Here is a 19569-nt window from a genome sequence, read left to right as displayed (position 1 = left end):
CAAGAAGGACAACAGTATCTACAGCACTTCACATATCTTGGTTTTATGGGAGAGTGGCCAGACATGACAGTATGCCTGGAGTTTGCAAAATGGCACGTGAAAGACTGAGAGCATAAGGCAAAAGTCTGTGGTCTGATGAGACATCAAATGTAACTCTTTGGCCTGAATGCAAAGCGCTATGTCTGGAGTAAACCAGGCACAGCTCATCACCTGTCTAACACCATCCCTACCGTGAAGCATGTTGATGGCAGCATGCTGTGGGGACACTTTTCACGCCAGGGACTGGCAGACTGCTAAGGATAGAGGGAAAAATGAATGGCGCTAATTACAGGCAATTTAATCCATTTTGAATTCAGGCTGTAACACAACAAAATGTAGAATAAGTCAAGTGGTATGAATACTTTCTGAAGGCACTGTAACCATGTGTTATCTTTCAAAAAGTATTTAACAGACTAATAACAATACTGTTATAAAAGAAGCCCTAACTTTTAGCCCATCCGGCTCCATGGAATCAGCTAAGTGAAGGATTTTGTGACACTGCAGATATTTGGAGCTTGGCAGACTTTGGTCTTAAGCTTACGCACAGCAATGTTCTAGAATATTGGACCATTGGCTTTCATACTTTACAAATTCTCAGCGCAGTTCAAGAAATGTCTCAAACTATCAACTCATTCAAATGAATAGAGAACACGTACCGGAGCCGCGCTGGTTTTTGAATTGTCGGCAGCTGTGCTTCCCCCGCGGATGGTGGTCTCAGAGCCATGTAGCTATGTCACAATAGGACGCTGGACTATCACGCCTCAGCGGCTGTGGACTATGGTTTAGGCTTTGTAGTTCTCCTTTTCAGTGGGGCCGGGATGATACCAGTATCACTATACTCGTTAGAAAGGAAACAAAACACAAAGCGGATTTAACATCTTTAGGAAAACAACCCTAATGTTGGAAACAAACGTCACATTTATTTATTTTCCAAAACTATAGCACACAATAATTTACATACAGCAGGTTTGTAAAGGACCAAAGAGTTTGGTCTGCTTCGTGTTTTAAATGTTTCAATGGAAACACTGGTATTGTTGCAGGTATTGTCACAGCCCTACTCTTCAGTGACCCACTGAGAACAGCTGGTACTAGTTTGTTTTTGCTGATGTTTTATGTTTCTTATTCAATATTAGAATATTGTAGATGGGAGTGTAGGAGTGCCTTGTCTTCTTCTGTATAAGCTATAAAGGACCAGCTTATTAATGTTTTGCCTCAATATGTTTTTGTTTCTGCAGGAGAATCATGAACAGCAACTACAGCGTCTCCCTGGGTGGCCCCGCCCCCTGGGGCTTCAGACTGCAGGGAGGAAAGGACTTCTGTCTGCCCCTCACTATCTCACGGGTGAGTCTCTCTCTCTCTCTCTCTTTCTTTCTCTCTCTCTCTTTCTGTCTCTCACTCTTTATGTTCCTCTCTCTGTTTCTCTCTCATACACACACACACACACATGTTCTGCCCCCCCCCCCCCCCCCCCCAAAATAACATATCACGCACGCTCACACTCACAGACACGCATCCTCTCAGCCATGACACTCACCAAACAGTAATGGCATTCATGCTCACTATGCCATCTGGCTCCATGGTGATTAAAGGGCCATGCTCACTATGCCATCTGGCTCTATGGTGATGAAAGGGCCATGCTCACTATGCCTTCTGGCTCCATGGTGATTAAAGGGCCATGCTCAGTATGCCACCTGGCTCCATGGTGATTAAAGGGTCATGCTCACTATGCCATCTGGCTCTATGGTGATGAAAGGGCCATGCTCACTATGCCATCTGGCTCTATGGTGATGAAAGGGCCATGCTCACTATGCCATCTGGCTCCATGGTGATTAAAGGGCCATGCTCACTATGCCATCTGGCTCCATGGTGATTAAAGGGCCATGCTCACTATGCCATCTGGCTCCATGGTGATTAAAGGGCCATGCTCACTATGCCATATGGCTCCATGGTGATTAAAGGGCCATGCTAACTATGCCATCTGACTCCATGGTGATTAAAGGGCCATGCTCACTATGCCATCTGGCTCCATGGTGATTAACGGGCCATACTCACTATGCCTTCTGGCTCCATGGTGATTAAAGGGCCATGCTCACTATGGCTTCTGGCTCCATGGTGATTAAAGGGCCATGCTCACTATGCCTTCTAGCTCCACGGTGATTAAAGGGCCATGCTCACTATGCCTTCTGGCTCCATGGTGATTAAAGGGCCATACTCACTATGCCTTCTGGCTCCATGGTGATTAAAGGGCCATGCTCACTATGCCATCTGGCTCCATGGTGATTAAAGGGCCATGCTCACTATGCCTTCTAGCTCCATGGTGATTAAAGGGCCATGCTCACTATGCCATCTGGCTCTACGGTGATTAAAGGGCCATGCTCACTATGCCATCTGGCTCCATGGTGATTAAAGGGCCATGCTCACTATGCCTTCTAGCTCCATGGTGATTAAAGGGCCATGCTCACTATGCCATCTGGCTCCATGGTGATTAAAGGGCCATGCTCACTATGCCATCTGACTCCATGGTGATTAAAGGGCCATGCTCACTATGCCATCTGGCTCCATGGTGATTAAAGGGCCATGCTCACTATGCCATCTGGCTCCATGGTGATTAAAGGGCCATGCTCACTATGCCATCTGACTCCATGGTGATTAAAGGGCCATGCTCACTATGCCATCTGGCTCCATGGTGATTAAAGGGCCTGTGCTATAGATTCATTATGACACTTACCGCTGCTTTCAACCACACAACCTTTCCTTTGGCAGCTTTTACCACAAAGTCCCCTTTGACTGCTCATGGCCTCTGCCAATCTCCCTCTGTCTCTATCTTTGTGCTTCTCATGCCATTTTTATCTGACATATCTAAATAACAATCACAGTATTAACTATCCCCAGAAATTTCCAGAATCTATGTGAAGACTACAGAGACTACAAAGGTGTAGGCTTTGCTCTTCAGTCTGATGACTCTTTACACTGGGTCTCCACATGTCTCTGGCTCTGGGTTCGTACTCAGTTGGGTGTTCCTCCCAGTCCCAGAGCACTAGATTAACCTGTCTGTCTACGGAGGCCAGGGCAGGAACTCCTGCGGTTCTTTAATATCTGTCTGGGTCATGGGTCTCTGGCCTGGGTCTTGTCTGGGTCTGGGCTGGGTCTGGGTCTGAGAAGCAGTAGTGGTGCCAGGCCTGCTGTGTGAAGAAGGACTCTGCTACTGCTAGTGATGAATGGTTGTGAACTGCTGCTCTGCTGCATCACCGTAGTTATACACTGTTTTGGATTCTCTCCATAACACTGTTTGTGTTGCTGCTGTGAGAAAGAGGAGATTCTCTCCATAACGCTGTTTGTGTTGCTGCTGTGAGAAAGAGGAGATTCTCTCCATAACGCTGTTTGTGTTGCTGCTGTGAGAAAGAGGAGATTCTCTCCATAACGCTGTTTGTGTTGCTGCTGTGAGAAAGAGGAGATTCTCTCCAACACTGATTGTGAATTGATCGTGACTATGCTTCTCTAATAGACAAGCACAGCTCTGCAGTGTATGACCCACAATTATCCATTTATAATTTCTGTTGAAGTGCCTCTGTCAATAGCACAGCAGAATTACGATGTCTTGTACAGTATTTTAGCTAGTATTTGCTCAGTACTCTGCCCCTCAGACGTGTTACCGATGTTGATGATTGAGACAGTTTGCTTTGACTGGAGCTCCATGTTGGTTTTGGAGATTGCTCAGGAGAGTTTCCTTGGAAGGAATCCTAAAACAAAAGATATGAACTATGAAGATAAATATGGTCGTAACCATGCTTGTATCGGTTCATTAAGTTTAATGTTACTGACATATCTGGACATGCAACTGCCAGAACTAAATATGAACATAACTTTTGAAATGCAATATTCTGTTTTCAGACAGTTGAATTAGGTCTATAAGGATAAATAACAAACCCCCACAATATCCCTGTAATTACAGTAAGACACACAGATTAGTAAAGGGATTATATCTGAGCCACAAAATACATTGTTTATGGAATTTTCAGTGCTTGAGAGCTTTAAATATCTACTTCAGCAGACATTGGAATAAATCAGGTGGGAAGAAATCCTCTGAGAATGTGTCTGCAAATCCAAAATGTCAGCTTTGAGTTTAGTGGTTTGGCAGCATTGGGTTTGTCTAACTTTGGGCATTGTCCAACTCTCTCAGAATGCTGCTTTGTCAAAACCAAAGTCTGCCTAAGTATGAACTGAGCAATATGATCATCCACTTCACAGACAATTCCATAAATGTACATAAAAGGAAGTTATATGCCCGTAGTGAATGTCTGGCTGGATCTAATGGGCATTCATTTCTCAATTTTGATACTGCTCTAGACTTCTTAAAGGGTATGCCAAGTCCATAAAGGTTTTGAAATACAGTACATATGATTTCCTCCCTCTGAGAAGCACATTGTGAAGCATTTGTTTTGAGAGAAATACAGTACTCTACAGAATGTTTTATTTTACCTTTATTTAACTAGGCAAGTCAGTTTAAGAACCTATTCTTATTTTACAATAAAGGCCTACCCTGGCCAAACCCTCCCCTAACCTGGACGACGCTGGGCCAATTGTGCGCCACCCTATTGGACTCCCGATCACAGCCGGTTGTGATACAGCCCAGGATCGAACCAGGGTCTGTAGTGACACCTCTAGCACTGAGATGTAGTGCCTTAGACCACTGCGCCACTCGGGAGCTCACTCAGGATGTTCACATCTGGAGGAAGTTTTGCGCATGGAATACATGCAGTGGGGATAAACAGAGCCATTGTAGAGAATTAAATAGACTATAATCACTGGGTGGTGGTGGTGGCCTGGCCGCCCAGCCAGAGATACCCACAGTATCACTCTGTGTCTGTAAAAGGCTTTGTTTTCACCCATGTTCTAACCACATGAACACATATCCACAGCCACTCGCCCTGTAGCTGTGTTCAGCTGGCTGGGGTCCTTTTAAGGGAGTCAGCTTCAATAGGCCCAGTGGAAACTGGCTGTACTGTTCTGATCTCTCCATATGCCCACGGCACATGTCAAGAGATAACATGGGGACAGGGAGGGAAAACATGACTCTATACCCACCCAGGGCGTACTCAACAACACAACATAACCCTGCCCTGCCTCTGCCCCAACCCACACACACAATGATACAGAAACACATGCAAAGCATTTGTACTGTAATGTAGAGGCCTTCACGGTGGATTGCAAATCAGAGGAATATTTTCAAAAAGTAAGTGATTATTTCATCGCTATTTGTGATTTTATGAAGCCTGTGCTGATTGAAAAATATGTTGATGTGGGGCGCCGTCCTCAAACAATCGCATAGTATGCTTTCACTGTAAAGCCTATTGTAAATCTGACAATACAGTTAGATGAACAAGAATTTAAGCTTTTAACCGATAAGACACTTGTATGTACCTTGATGTTTAATATCCATCATTTTTACGATTATTTATTTGAATTGTGCGCCCTCCAATTTCACCGGAAATTGGCGGCAGGTGTCCCGCTGACGGGACGCCTAGCCCTCGGATAGGATCAAATCAAATTGTATTGGTCACATGCACATATTTAGCGGCGTTATTGTGGAATACGTCCCGTCGATGTGGATAGGGGCGTGTTCCCTATGCTGTTTCCTGAAGTCCACGATCAGCTCCTTTGTTTTGTTGACGTTGAGGGAAAGGTTATTTTCCTGGCACCATGCCGCCAGGGCCCTCGCCTCCTGCCTGTAGGCTGTCTCGTCATTGTTGGTAATAAGGCCTACTATGTTTGTGTCATCTGCAAACTTGATGATTGAGTTGGAGGCGTGTGTGGCCACGCAGTCATGTGTGAACAGGGAGTACAGGAGGGTGCTGAGCACGCACCCTTGTGGGGCCCCTGTGTTGAGGATCAGCGAAGTGGAGATGTTGTTTCCTACCTTCACCACCTGGGGGCAGCCCATCAGGAAGTCCAGGACCCAGTTGCACAGGGCGGGGTTCAGACCCAGGGACCCGAGCTTAATGAGGTTGGAGGACGTCCTCTGGAAGTTGTCATAATTACTGTGTAAGTCTTTGGAAAGGGGTGCGAACCGTGAGCCTCCTAGGTTTTGTATTGAAGTACCCAGAGGAGGGAGAGACGGCTTCTGTGAGTGTGAGCGAGTGACACGGGAAAAGGGAGGAGGGAGGGAGAGACGAGAGATAGCAACCAACCAAGCCGACTTGCACTATAGTAGACTAATAGCTGCTATAGCTAGGTTATTTATCATCCAATATGATTACGTAATACCCGTCTTGACGTTATCAAGTCAAGAGAAGCTAGTTAAGCTAGCTAGCTCGATAGGCTAATTGAGGCAGCATGTGCTTTCTCGACCTACACAGTTACTAACAACAGCAACTCCATTCAGAATATAAAGTAGCAGCCTAGCTGTTGGCTCTTGGGGGTTGTAGCCCGTCCTTCTCCTTTAACTTGTAATTCCATCATTTTAATTTCATCTTCCATTGATTAGATATCTCCTAACTTTTGCCTCACACGGAGGCTCTATGACTGTAGCCTATTGCCCCTTTGATGACTTATGATTGGCCAGCAACAATCGGTTCTCGAGTTTTCGGGTACAGGTGGATCTGTGAAGACCTCTACTGTAGTGCATCTCTACACTACAAGTACACACCGTAAGTCATGCTTCTTCCTTTTCAGAATTACATCGTTTTTGGACTCTTTTTTAATGTGCACTAGATATAGACTATCTCTACTTAGATGCTATGAACTGTCTGAAGTCTTTACAAGGCAGCAGGGCGGTCAGTCTCGGTCCCAAATCTCAGATGGCCTGTCCAGCTGAGAGGCCGACTGTCTGAGAGGTGTCCTTGATGGGCCCTAAGCAGGACCTGAGAGAGTCTGCTCTCCTTCTCTCCTGGGGTATTTATAGGCTTATAAACGTATACTGAGGGCTGTTCTAAGGGCCTGTGTGGACCCTTGATCATGTGGCCCAGTTTAGCCTGCAGGAGGCACACAGCGTTGTGATGTTTCTAACAAAATGTCCATGACACACTGAGTACTAGCTAGCTGCTCAGCTGGCCCTAGTCATTTTAAGTGGTTCGGCGGGTGGTGGCGGTGCTTCATGTGAAGTAGCTCAGTGCCCTGGACCAGGTCTCCCTGCCCTGTGCCCTGTATTGTCCAGGCTAGTCCAGGGACACGTTGAAGGACACAGTCAGTCACTCAGGTCAGTGACCCACCACCTTCTGGGAGATAATGGCTCTTCCTATCAGAGGAAGAGGATTGTTATTGCAATCTCTCAGCATTAGAAAGAGAGGGAGGGATGTGGAGGGCAAGAGAGGGAGAAATCTGGAGGTGGATGTGATAGTCAGACAGACACTACTCTGGAGGTGGATGTGATGGACAGACAGACACTACTCTGGAGGTGGATGTGACAGACAGACAGACACTACTCTGGAGGTGGATGTGATGGACAGACAGCCACTACTCTGCAGGTGGATGTGACAGACGGACAGACACTACTCTGGAGGTGGATGTGACAGACAGACAGACAGACAGACACTACTCTGGAGGTGGATGTGATGGACAGACAGACACTACTCTGGAGGTGGATGTGATGCACAGTGTCATGACGTTGGCCTGTGGGTAAGGTTTATGACCCCCCACATAAATACCTTTCTCCCTTCCCTCTCTCTTGACTCTACAGAGGGACTCTTGAATAGCCTTTGTTAAACATAGAGAGTCTGGGAACATCAAACAAGTGGAGGGAAAGGAACCATATTTCGGTAATAGAACCAGTTGAAAATATGCGTTGGTACTTAATGAATATGATGTCAGTTCGGTTGTCATCTGAGACATTATGACTGATGACAGGACGACCTAAACTGTATCTGGGAAAGTCTACACATTATAGTTATCAGATTCACATGGAATTGTTGTGCAATTCAAATGTTTAAGTATAAAATTATTTGTGAAAAGATTAAATGTAATTTTAGCTTCCAAATGAGAGATTTGGGTTTTCATAAGGTTAGGGCTCTGCTCAATCAGTGGCCTGCCCCTGTGAAGAGACATGGGTTATAAACTATGAAACGCACCCTTCTCCCTCCACTATATAAGCCCTTGACGAAAATATAACCTTCTGTTCTGGGTACATTAGGATCACGGTCCGATGTCAGAAGGATTTAGATAATAACTACAGAACGAAGCCAACCTCAGCGAGAGCTTTGGTTGCGAATGGTATGAACTTTGAACTCTTATTCGCTACAGAAGTGATACCTCCTAGCCGTTGAGTTAGCAGCGGCCGCTGTAAACGTGGGCTAGGAGAGGACAGATAGAGTATCCCGTCTACCACACAACGACGAGACTACAACGTTTCCAGTTCACCACCAGAGACACTCTTCAAAGGACAAAGGACTCTGTTGGGCAACACGGCCTCTCCATCTACCACCAACTTATTGAAGCGCAGCTCAGAGTAAATATTTATTGCATTTTCCTTTTCCAAATGGGCGGTAATTTAGAATGCATAAGATTCTGTATTTACGATAGAGTAGCTGCCTACGGCCGGATAGAGACATCGCTTCTCCCTTTGTTCTTCAGTCTTCCCGCTCTTTCACTCAAACCCAACCCCCGTTCTTTGTGTAACCAGCTGTCATATCTGTTCTGTCCGCTAGGGACGTTTTCCTTTATGACGTAATTTGTAATCAATGTATGGTTCATTCTGTGTATATGTAATTCTGTGTGATTAGTTAGGTATTTAGTAAATAAATAATTCAACCCAATTTTGTTTGGCTGATTCAACTTGTTAGCCAGGGTTCATGAAGATAGCCAAGAATTTACAACTTTCAGATGAGACTGAAATAAGGTGACGATTAATATTGACTGCTATTGATGTAAAATATTACTAGGTCTTTAAGAGTTTATTCAGAAGATAACTGCTCTATAAATATTATTTCGTGGTGCCCCAACTTTCTAGTTAATTACATTTACATGAGTAGCTCAATCAGGTAATATTAATTACAGAGAAAGGATTTTATAGAATAGCATGTCATATCACTTAATCCGGCATAGCCAAAGACACGACAACAGACAGACACTACTCTGGAGGTGGATGTGACAGACAGACAGACAGACACTACTCTGCAGGTGGATGTGACAGACAGACAGACAGACAGACAGACAGACAGACAGACAGACAGACAGACAGACAGACAGACAGACAGACAGACAGACAGACAGACAGACACTACTCTGGCTCAGTGTGAAAGAAAAAGGGAGAGTAGCAGGGGTGGGCCCTGACACTAATGGTCTGGCTGAAAGTTTAATGGATGTGACGAATAGACAGACACTTCTCTGGAGGTGGATGTGACAGACAGACAGACACTACTCTGCAGGTGGATGTGACAGACAGACAGACAGACAGACAGACAGACAGACAGACAGACAGACAGACAGACACTACTCTGAAGGTGGATGTGACAGACAGACAGACACTACTCTGGAGGTGGATATGACAGACAGACAGACACTACTCTGGAGGTGGATGTGACAGACAGACAGACAGACAGACAGACAGACAGACAGACAGACAGACAGACAGACAGACAGACAGACAGACAGACAGACAGACAGACAGACACTACTCTGGAGGTGGATGTGACAGACAGACAGACAGACAGACAGACAGACAGACAGACAGACAGACAGACAGACAGACACTACTCTGGAGGTGGATGTGACAGACAGACAGACAGACAGACAGACAGACAGACAGACAGACAGACAGACACTACTCTGGAGGTGGATGTGACAGACAGACAGACACTACTCTGGAGGTGGATGTGACAAACAGACAGACAGACAGACAGACAGACAGACAGACAGACAGACAGACAGACAGACAGACAGACAGACAGACAGACAGACAGACAGACAGACAGACAGATTACTCTGGAGGTGGATGTGACAGACAGACATACACTACTCTGGAGGTGGATGTGACAGACAGACAGACAGACAGACAGACAGACAGACAGACAGACAGACAGACAGACAGACAGACAGACAGACAGACAGACAGACAGACAGACAGACAGACAGACAGACAGATTACTCTGGAGGTGGATGTGACAGACAGACATACACTACTCTGGAGGTGGATGTGACATACAAACAGACAGACAGACAGACAGACAGACAGACAGACAGACAGACAGACAGACAGACAGACAGACAGACAGATTACTCTGGAGGTGGATGTGACTGACAGACAGACAGACAGACAGACATACACTACTCTGGCTCAGTATGAAAGAAAAAGGGAGAGTAGAAGGGGTGGGCCCTGACACTAATGGTCTGGCTGAAAGTTTAATGGGGGGGTAGATTGGCATATGATATCACACCTCTGAAATATCTTATGGGTTTTTCTATAAATAATGGACCCAATGTGTGACATTGGGATCAACATTTCAAAATGTTTTGAAACAAAAATGTAGATCCACATGTGTACTTAAAGGAATACAAGTGAAAATATGCAAATAGGCCCATAACTCCAGCTATACAACAACATAGGACTAGGACTATACATCTTTTAAGCAGGATTCATACAGACATTGGCAAGTCAAATTCAAGAACTTTCAGGGACTTTTTCAAGCACTTCATTGTAATTTTCAAGGACCTCAATGTTATACAATTGTATAATTTATATAATTGTACATATAGGGCCTAATATTTGGCCTTGAGAATGCATCGATATTCACATTATTTTTAAATTCTAAAATATGTGAGAGTAATGTGGACATTGCCTGACTAAATATATTGGGTGCATGCATGCCGATTTTTCTGTAGCCTATATGGCCGACACAGGCACAAACAATAATAAAGCCTATGACCATGAACTGCTGTAGCGTTAATCTCACCATCGCCATTTGAATCTCACCAAAAACAGCGACCAAAAACCTGGTTATTTTTGTAATTGAATGATTTGTATGGAAAGCAAAGTTGAAGCCAACATTAGATGTTGTTGTACTCATAATAACCGCATGTGGTTTTACTGCAACAGAGTAGAGCAACACCCTTCAATTGAAGCAGCAAGAAACGAGTGGCCACATCTCTCACAAAATCTGATCAGAAAGAAATCACTGATAATTATAAGGAGCATGAGACCTTAGAAATAATTACAAGGAATTTCCAAGCACCTAATTGAAGAAAATATTGTATATTTTATATTGTTTAGAATTGCAGGTGTAACATGGAAACCAAAATGTATTTGTCATGTTATTTCATTATCAGATCATGTCGTCAATAAGCCCACTAGGCTACGTAATGTGTCACGCCCGGGCCATAGAGAGGCTTTTATTCTCTATTTTGGTTAGGCCAGGGTGTGACTAGGGTGGGCATTCTAGTTTCTTTATTTCTATGTTTTCTATTTCTTTGTGTTTGGCCGGGTGTGGTTCTCAATCAGAGGCAGCTGTCTATCATTGTCTCTGATTGAGAATCATACTTAGGCAGCCTTTTTTCCCCACCTGTGATTGTGGGTAGTTGTTTTCTGTATAGTTTTAGTTACCTTACAGAACTGTTCGTTTCTCGCTTTGTTATTTTTGTTCTAGTGTTCAGATTTAAATAAATATCATGAACATGTACCACGCTGCGCTTTGGTCCACTCCTTCTTCATCAGATGAGCGTTACAGCCAGGCGGTAAATTAGTTGATAGACCAATAAGAAAGCGAGTTCCAAACCTCTCTGCCAGTAACAGCTAGTTTTCAGTTTAATGTGTTGTCATTATATCCAGAATAATGAATAGGAATAGCGGTGGGTGTAGACTCAGTGTATAACCCAAGGCACAAAAACAAATGAAAACATGAACTCATTATCTTGATGTTTTCTCTGTTAATCTAACAAGACCCGGCTGTAAATCAAGCAGACAACAACAGATGATCAACATCAATATTCGCTAGGGATATTAGATCTAACGTGGATCCAGGCCCAACTGTCTTCACCGGCATAACAAATGAGACGTGTGAACAACCTTTTTCCAGCAAGGAAAATTTCTTCCTGGATCAAATTATGAAAATATCATGGTGCAATTAAACAGCTCGACACCAAATGCGCATCCAGTATTATGCATAATTATTTTAGAACCACTTTAATGACAGTATCAACTTAGGTTTTAATTGTCAAGGTAAGGTGACTCTTTCAGTTAGTGCATTTGATTTCGAAATTACTTAGATTATTTTGGGATTTGTGTGCCCATGAAAACAGTTTTCACTCCACATAAGGAGATACAAAATGTTACGTAGTTACACTGCATTTCTGAGATCTATACAAAAAACTGTCTCGCAGCTAGTAACACGACTCAGGATAAGACACAGATGCAGACAGTTCGAATCTCAGATGTTTATTACAAAACAGGGGGCAGGCAAATGGCAGGTCAAAGGTAGGCAGAGATCAGTAATCCAAGGCAGTGTCAATCAGGGACAGAACGGCAGGCAGGGTCAGGACAGGAAGAATGGTCAGAACCAGAACGACTAGAAAACAGAAACTAAAGCTACTGGAAACCGGGAACACACGCTGGTAAGACTTGACAAGACAAACTGGCAACAGACCAACAGAAAACGCAGGTATAAGTACACAGGGGATAATGGGGAAAATGAGAGACACCTGGTGGGGGGTGGAGACAAGCACAAGTCAGGTGAAACAGATCAGGGTGTGACAGCTAGATCCAGGATTCTTACAGGGTTCAAGTTCAATGTCTAATTTAACTGCTTAATATATGATAAAATGACAACTTACACTTCCATAATGCAAGGACATAAAATGTATGTTTTATCTCAGAAGATTTTTGACCAATCAGTCAAGACACCAACCATAAGAAAGGGTTAAACACGTGAATGTTATTGAATATATGTAGCTATGTCCCCCTTATATCTTAATGTAATGACATGAAAACAAGTATTATCAATGACTTGTCAACAGCTGGAACAAGTTGTCCAGTGTAGGAACTCCTCGGTGGTACCCTAGTTTATAGAAAGACCCTTTATATATTCTGTGTGTATGAAACAATAGGTTTTGAACAACCATCCATTTGAAAATAAGTATTTTTGAATTATGCTGCATCTCTAGTATGTAATCTCCCAGAGACTCTTTAACCATTAACCACAATCTACTTGGCAGTTAAATGTTAGGAGACAATAAGAAGTAACTCGTTTTCTTTTGTTACCTGGCTTACACACTAGAACCAGATATTAATGTGTTTTCAGTGAAAACAATGGCTAATTTACTCTTTAAAATGGTGAAGCTAGAACATGTTGTCTCCTCCAGTAAAAATAAAGCCTCTGGAACACGACAGCACTCATAATGTTTCAGGGTCAAAACCGATGTTACAGAGCCGTGAACGGCAATAAAATCACCAAGTTCAGCCACTGTGAAATATGTATTTTTAGTACTTCTGTGGGTTATTGTTATGTGTTATTTGGTAGCTTTTCCACAGTATACCTCCTGTGAGCGTCATGACCTGAATGAAAAGGCTTTTATTAAGTCACTGGTCAGAACTAACACCACAGGATTGGTGAGCAAAGCCACAAGCTTTGGGCGGCAGGTAGCCTAGCGGTTAGAGCGTTGGGCCAGTAACCGAAAGGGCTTTGCTCCGAATATCCGAGCGGACAAGGTCAAAATCTGTTTATGTGCCCTTGAGCAAGCCACTTAACCCTACTTTTCTCCATGGACACCGCTTTACTATGGCTAACCCTGTAAAAACACACATTTCACTGCACCTATCCGGTGTATGTGACAATAAAAAAAACTGCCCTGTCATTTTTCCATCGTGACCAGTGTACACTTCATTGGTCAGAGAGTGACATTCCTGGGGTATATTTCCACCATCACATGATGAGAGACACGTGGTGGCATCAATGTGTCATGTTTCCAGGCCTGCCTCCAGACATGAGGACCAGAAGGAATGGGCCCAGGTCTGTATGTGCTGGTCCACACTCGGCCCACTGACTGGAAATGTCATTTTGACAAAGAGCAGCGGCAGGGGCCAACATACGCAGCTTGAAACTGCTGCTGTTTCTTTTGGAGCGCTGGTGTGAAGTTGATACATCCATGTTTCAAAATATGTACGAGATGGGGGGACAGCGTTCCCTTTGTGTCCCACAGATGAAGATGAGGTTTTACTCTAAAAGTGGTATGTATTAGGGAAAGAAAGGCTTGATGATGATTGGTTTAGCTGTCTTGGTATCGTCTTCTGTTGGCCCTCTTTCTTGAAAGCAAATGAAAAACACTGAATGTTTCATCCAACATACCAAGGCTTTCTCTTCTATTTCACCAGATGTTGGGACAGAGATGTTGAAGCGAGAGGGATTTAGTGGTTCCTCTTTATTCACTTAGCCCCGTCGCTACAAAATTGTTGCCTAGAAGCACTTTTAAAAGGATAGTGTGAGATGTTTTGCAATTAAGCCCCTTTTCTACTTACAAAGAAAGATGAACTGATGCGTACCATTTTTATTTCTCTGCATCCAGAAACTAAAAATGGCATCCACGAGTTCATCTGACTGTGGGTAAGTAGAAAAATGGCATAATTGTCCAAATCTCGCACTATCCTTTTAAGATCTGAGTGACAAGTTACAACGTACACTACATAGCCAAAAGTATGTGAACAACTGCTCGTCGAACAATTCATTCCAAAATCATGGGCATTAATATGGAGTTGGTCCCCCCTCTGCTCCTATAACAGCCTCCACTCTTCTGGGAAGGCTTTCCACTAGATGTTGGAACATTGCTACGGGGACTTGCTTCCATTCAGTCACAAGAGCATTAGTGAAGTCGGGCATTGATGTTGGGCGATTAGGCCTATTCGATAGGGTTGAGGTCAGAGTTCTGTGCAGGCTTGTAAAGTTCTTCCACACCGATCTCGACAAACCATTTCTGTATGTACCTTGCTTTGTGCATGGGGCACTGTCATGCTGAAACAGGAAAGGGCCTTCCCCAAACTGTTGTCACAAAGTTGAAATCACAGAGTTGTCTAGAATGTCATTGTATGCTGTAGTGTTAATATTTCCCTTCACTGAACTAAGGGCCTAGCCCGAACTATGAAAAACAGCCCAGACCATTATTCCTCCTCCACCAAACTTTCAGTTGACACGCATTGGGGCAGGCATATGTAGCGTTCTCCTGGCATCCGCTAAAACCAGATTGGTCTGTCGGACTTCCAGACGGTGAATCGGGATTCATCACTCCAGAGAACGCGTTTCCACTGCTCCAGAGTACAATGGCGGTGAGCTTTACACCACTCCAGCCGACACTTGGCATTGCGCATGGTTATCTTAGGCTGGTGTTTGGCTGCTCGGCCATGGAAACCCATTTAATGAAGCTCCCAAAGAACAGTTATTGTGCTGATGTTGCTTCCAGAGGCAGTTTGGAACTCAGTAGTGAGTGTTGCAACCGAGGACAGACAATTTTTATGCGCTACACGCTTCAGCACTCGGCTGTCCCGTTTTGTGAGCTTGTGTGGCCTACCACTTCGCGGGTGAGCCGTTGTTGCTCCTAGACGCTTTCATGTCATAATAACAGCACATACAGTTGACCTGGGCAGCTCTACCAGGGCAGAAATTTGACTAACTGACTTGTTGGAAAGGTGGCATCCACGTTGAAAGTCACTGAGCTCTTCAGTCCGGGCCATTCTACTGCCAGTGTCTGTCTATGGACATTATTTTATACACCTGTCAGCAACAGGTGTGGCTGAAATAGCCAAATCAACTAATTTGAATGGGTGTTCTCATACTTTTGGCAATGTAGTGTATATTTGTAGCAAACAGAGCGAGCATTGGCACGAATAAGAGCCACGGGCAAAGAGCCACCGCTTGCTCCTCATCATTGCATTGCCAAAGGTATGTGGACACCCCTCAGAACCTGGTTCCTGTCTAGGTTTCTTGCTGGGTTCCTGCCTTTCTAGGGAGTTTTTCCTAGCCACCGTACTTCTACATCTGCATTGCTTGCTGTTTGGGATTTTTGGCTGGGTTTCTGTATAGCACTTTGTGACATCGGCTGATGTTAAAAGGTCTTTATAAATACATTTGATTGATTGATTGATCTCCCAATAATGCAGTGGCACGCATACATTTTATTTCAGATCGTGTCAACATAATTACATTTTCATGCATTTTGGATTAAAATGTCCTTTTAAAAAGTTACTAGAAGTGACCTTCACAATCATCCTACATCAAAAATCTCTGGGCCCCTGTAGCAGTACATTACAGTTTTTGTGATGGATATCGGCCTTTCCTTTCCTCTCAGACAGGACTGACTCTCTCTCTTTGAACCCTCTGTTACCCAGCCCAATCTTCTCTCGCTCTCCCACTCTCAGCTGAGGAATGTTAGTGTAAATCAACTATTTAAAACAAACATAATGCTGGCTGCTGGTACCTTAAAGTTGTCTGTAATTCCACTGATGGGCCCTCTCTCTACACACAACTGACAAACCTGTCTAACTCTCCCATTGCTCTCTCACTCTGGTCCGCCTGGAGACAGACTAGCTGTAAGTGCTGAACAACAGTTATCATACCAAAGGCCCATTCCATCCTAGCTGTTGTGACTACAGCTGTAATCTGTTTACCTTTGTTTTTTACCCCTTTGCCAAGACTGTATCCAACGGGGAGCTTGTTCCAACCACCTCTTTATAGCTGTTTGATTGGTAAAACAAAGTTTAAGCATGTTTATATCATCATTCAACATATTCAGTACCAGAATAGAAGTCAGGTGTCCAGATCTGTCAGGGCAACATTTTGGAACCATTTTGACTGACTGTCTGTACATACAGTACAGCAGGAAAGTCAACCATTACAAGCCACTCGTATGGAAACGTCTGTCTGTATATTCATTAAGCCCCGCCGCTGCTAAATTGTTGCCGCCACTCCCAGAAATATATATTTCTGCCTTGAAGCGCTTTTAAAGGGATAGTGCAAGATTTTGGCAAACAAGCCCTTTTTCTACTTCTCTACTACAACATCTGTCAACAGTCTAGCCATGGCTCCAGTAGTTTCTCTATTAATAGACTGCGAAAATCACACTCGATTTTAGGACTACAATTGGAAGTGGCTAGCTTAAGTACAGCATCGGTTTGACATTTGAGTCTGACCTGTAGTCTGCTAGCTACTGTGCTTGTAGTTTGTTTAATCTAGATGTTCTACTGGCCACATGATATATTTTGATTAGAGTTAGGAGGTTGACAGGGAGATGTTGTAGCTTGTTTCTGTGATCTCAATAGAACCAGGACATAGCTTTGGCTTTCTAATAACACAGTACAAAGCAGGAGGAGGAACCTGAGTAATAAATCAAACAGAGATGGAATGGAGCATGGTGACGCTACGGGGTTATTACACAACCACAGAGTTTGGAGTTATTCCTTAAAATCCCAGTGCAGTCAAAAATTTGATTTTCCTGTGGTTTATATATATTTCCAAACTATGAGGTTGGAATAATACTGTGAAATTGTGAAAATTATGATAATGTAATTTTAGTGTAAGAGCTGTTTGAAAAGGCCGCCTGAAATTTCAGCCTGTTTTGGTGGGATGGAGTTTTCACCTGCCAGTGTCACGCCCTGGCCATAGAGAGGCTTTTATTCTCTATTTTGGTTAGGCCAGGGTGTGACTAGGGTGGGCATTCTAGTTTCTTTATTTCTATGTTTCTATTTCTTTGTGTTTGGCCGGGTGTGGTTCTCAATCAGAGGCAGCTGTCTATCGTTGTCTCTGATTGAGAATCATACTTAGGTAGCTTTTTCCCCACCTGTGTTTGTGGGTAGTTGTTTTCTGTGTAGCTTTAGTTACCTTACAGAACTGTTCGTTTCTCGCTTTGTTATTTTTGTTCTAGTGTTCAGATTTAAATAAATATCATGAACATGTACCACGCTGCGCTTTGGTCCACTCCTTCTTCATCAGACAAGCGTTACAGCCAGGTGGTAAATTAGTTGATAACCAATAAGAAAGTGAGTTCCAAACCTCTCTGCCAATAACAGCTAGTTTTCAGTTTTCCCCTCCCCACTCAGTTTTCCCCTCCCAGACAGTCCTAGCAAACTTTTTGCTTAAGAAATTGCTCTTTGCTGAGAAACTATTTTTGTTTCTTTTTGACCATTTTAATTGAAAACAATCACAGTAAGGTACTTAATTGTTACCCAGAAATGATTTGATATTGAGATAAAAACAGCTGCATTGGGCCTTTAAAAGTGATTCTGATCTGATCATTGAGTCTGTATCAGATGTAGAGTAAAGACATGTTTACATCATCTGCATTGTCATGTGAAATATATATGGATGGGGATGTGAAATGGCAAGACTTTTCTTTTAAATTGAACTACACTGTGGACAAAAATGGTCCCATTTCGAGTTATGAGTTGAGCACTCCAGTTGAAATGTGAGCTGACGTCTGGTCTGAGATGATGTCCAGAAGGGGTAGCGTTAGGGAAAGTACATGTTAGACCAGGAAATGACTGTATTAGTGTAGCCCGCTGGTCTGTGTGTTTAGCATGTATGTAACTGTATGTAACTGAATATGGTATGTACAGTGCATTCAGAAAGTTTTCAGATCCCTTGACTTTTCCACATTTTGTTACGTTAAAGCCTTATTCTAAAATGTATTAAATAAAATGTTCCTCATCAATCTACACACAATACCTCATAATGATAAAGGTAAATAAGATTTCTTGAAATTGTTGCACATGTATAAAAAAAAAAACACTGAAAAATCACATTTACATAAGTATTCAGACCCGTTACTCAGTACTTTGTTGAAGGACCTTTGGCAGCGATTACAGCCTCGAGTCTTCGTGGGTACGACGCTACAAGCTTGGCACACCTGTATTTGGGGAGTTTCTTCCATTCTTCTCTGCGGATCCTCTCAAGCTCTGTCAGGTTGGATGGGGAGCGTCGCTGCACAGCTGTTTTCAGGGTTCAAGTCCGGGCTCTGGCTGGGCCACTCAAGGACATTCAGAGACTTGTCCCGAAACCACTCCTGCTTTGTTTTGGCCGTGTGCTTAAGGTTGTTGTCCTGTTGGAAGGTAAAAGTTCGCCCCAGTCTGAGGTTTTAAGCACTCTGGAGCCGGTTTTCATGAAGGATCTCTCTGTACTTTGCTCCGTTCATCTGTCCCTCGATCCTGACTAGTCTCCCAGTCCCTGCCGCTGAAAAACATACCCACAGCATGATGCTGCCACCACCATGCTTCCCCGTAGGGATGGTTCCAGATTTCCTCCAGATGTGACGCTTGGCATTCAGGCCAAAGAGTTCAATCTTGGTTTCATCAGACAAGAGAATCTTGTTTCTCATGGTCTGAGAGTCCTTTAGGTGGCTTTTGGCAAACTCCAAATGGGCTGTCATGTGCCTTTTACTGAGGAGTGGCTTCCGTCTGGCCACTCTACCATAAAGTCCTGATAGGTGGAGTGCTGCAGAGATGGTTGTCCTTCTTGAAGGTTCTCCCATCTCCACAGAGGAACTCTGGAGCTCTGTCAGAGTTACCACCGGGTTCTTGGTCACCTCCCTGACCAAGGCCCTTTTCCCCCGATTGCTCAGTTTGGCCAG

At 43.8% G+C, this 19569-nt stretch overlaps 1 protein-coding gene across 2 annotated transcripts in view; it reads left to right on the top strand.

Moving 5' to 3' along the window:
* LOC120045008 (PDZ and LIM domain protein 7-like) overlaps positions 1–19569 on the top strand; it is a 101305-nt gene that overhangs the window by 18405 nt on the left and 63331 nt on the right. For both annotated transcript variants that reach the window (XM_038989814.1, XM_038989813.1), the window contains exon 2: positions 1275–1380. In XM_038989814.1, the coding sequence (XP_038845742.1) occupies positions 1282–1380 (99 nt within the window). In that variant the 5' untranslated portion in view covers positions 1275–1281. The remainder of the gene's footprint in view (positions 1–1274; positions 1381–19569) is intronic.

The sequence above is a fragment of the Salvelinus namaycush genome, chromosome 3 (assembly GCF_016432855.1).
Source record: "Salvelinus namaycush isolate Seneca chromosome 3, SaNama_1.0, whole genome shotgun sequence".
Taxonomy (NCBI): Eukaryota; Metazoa; Chordata; class Actinopteri; order Salmoniformes; family Salmonidae; genus Salvelinus; species Salvelinus namaycush.
This window is presented reverse-complemented; position numbering and strand designations above follow the sequence as displayed.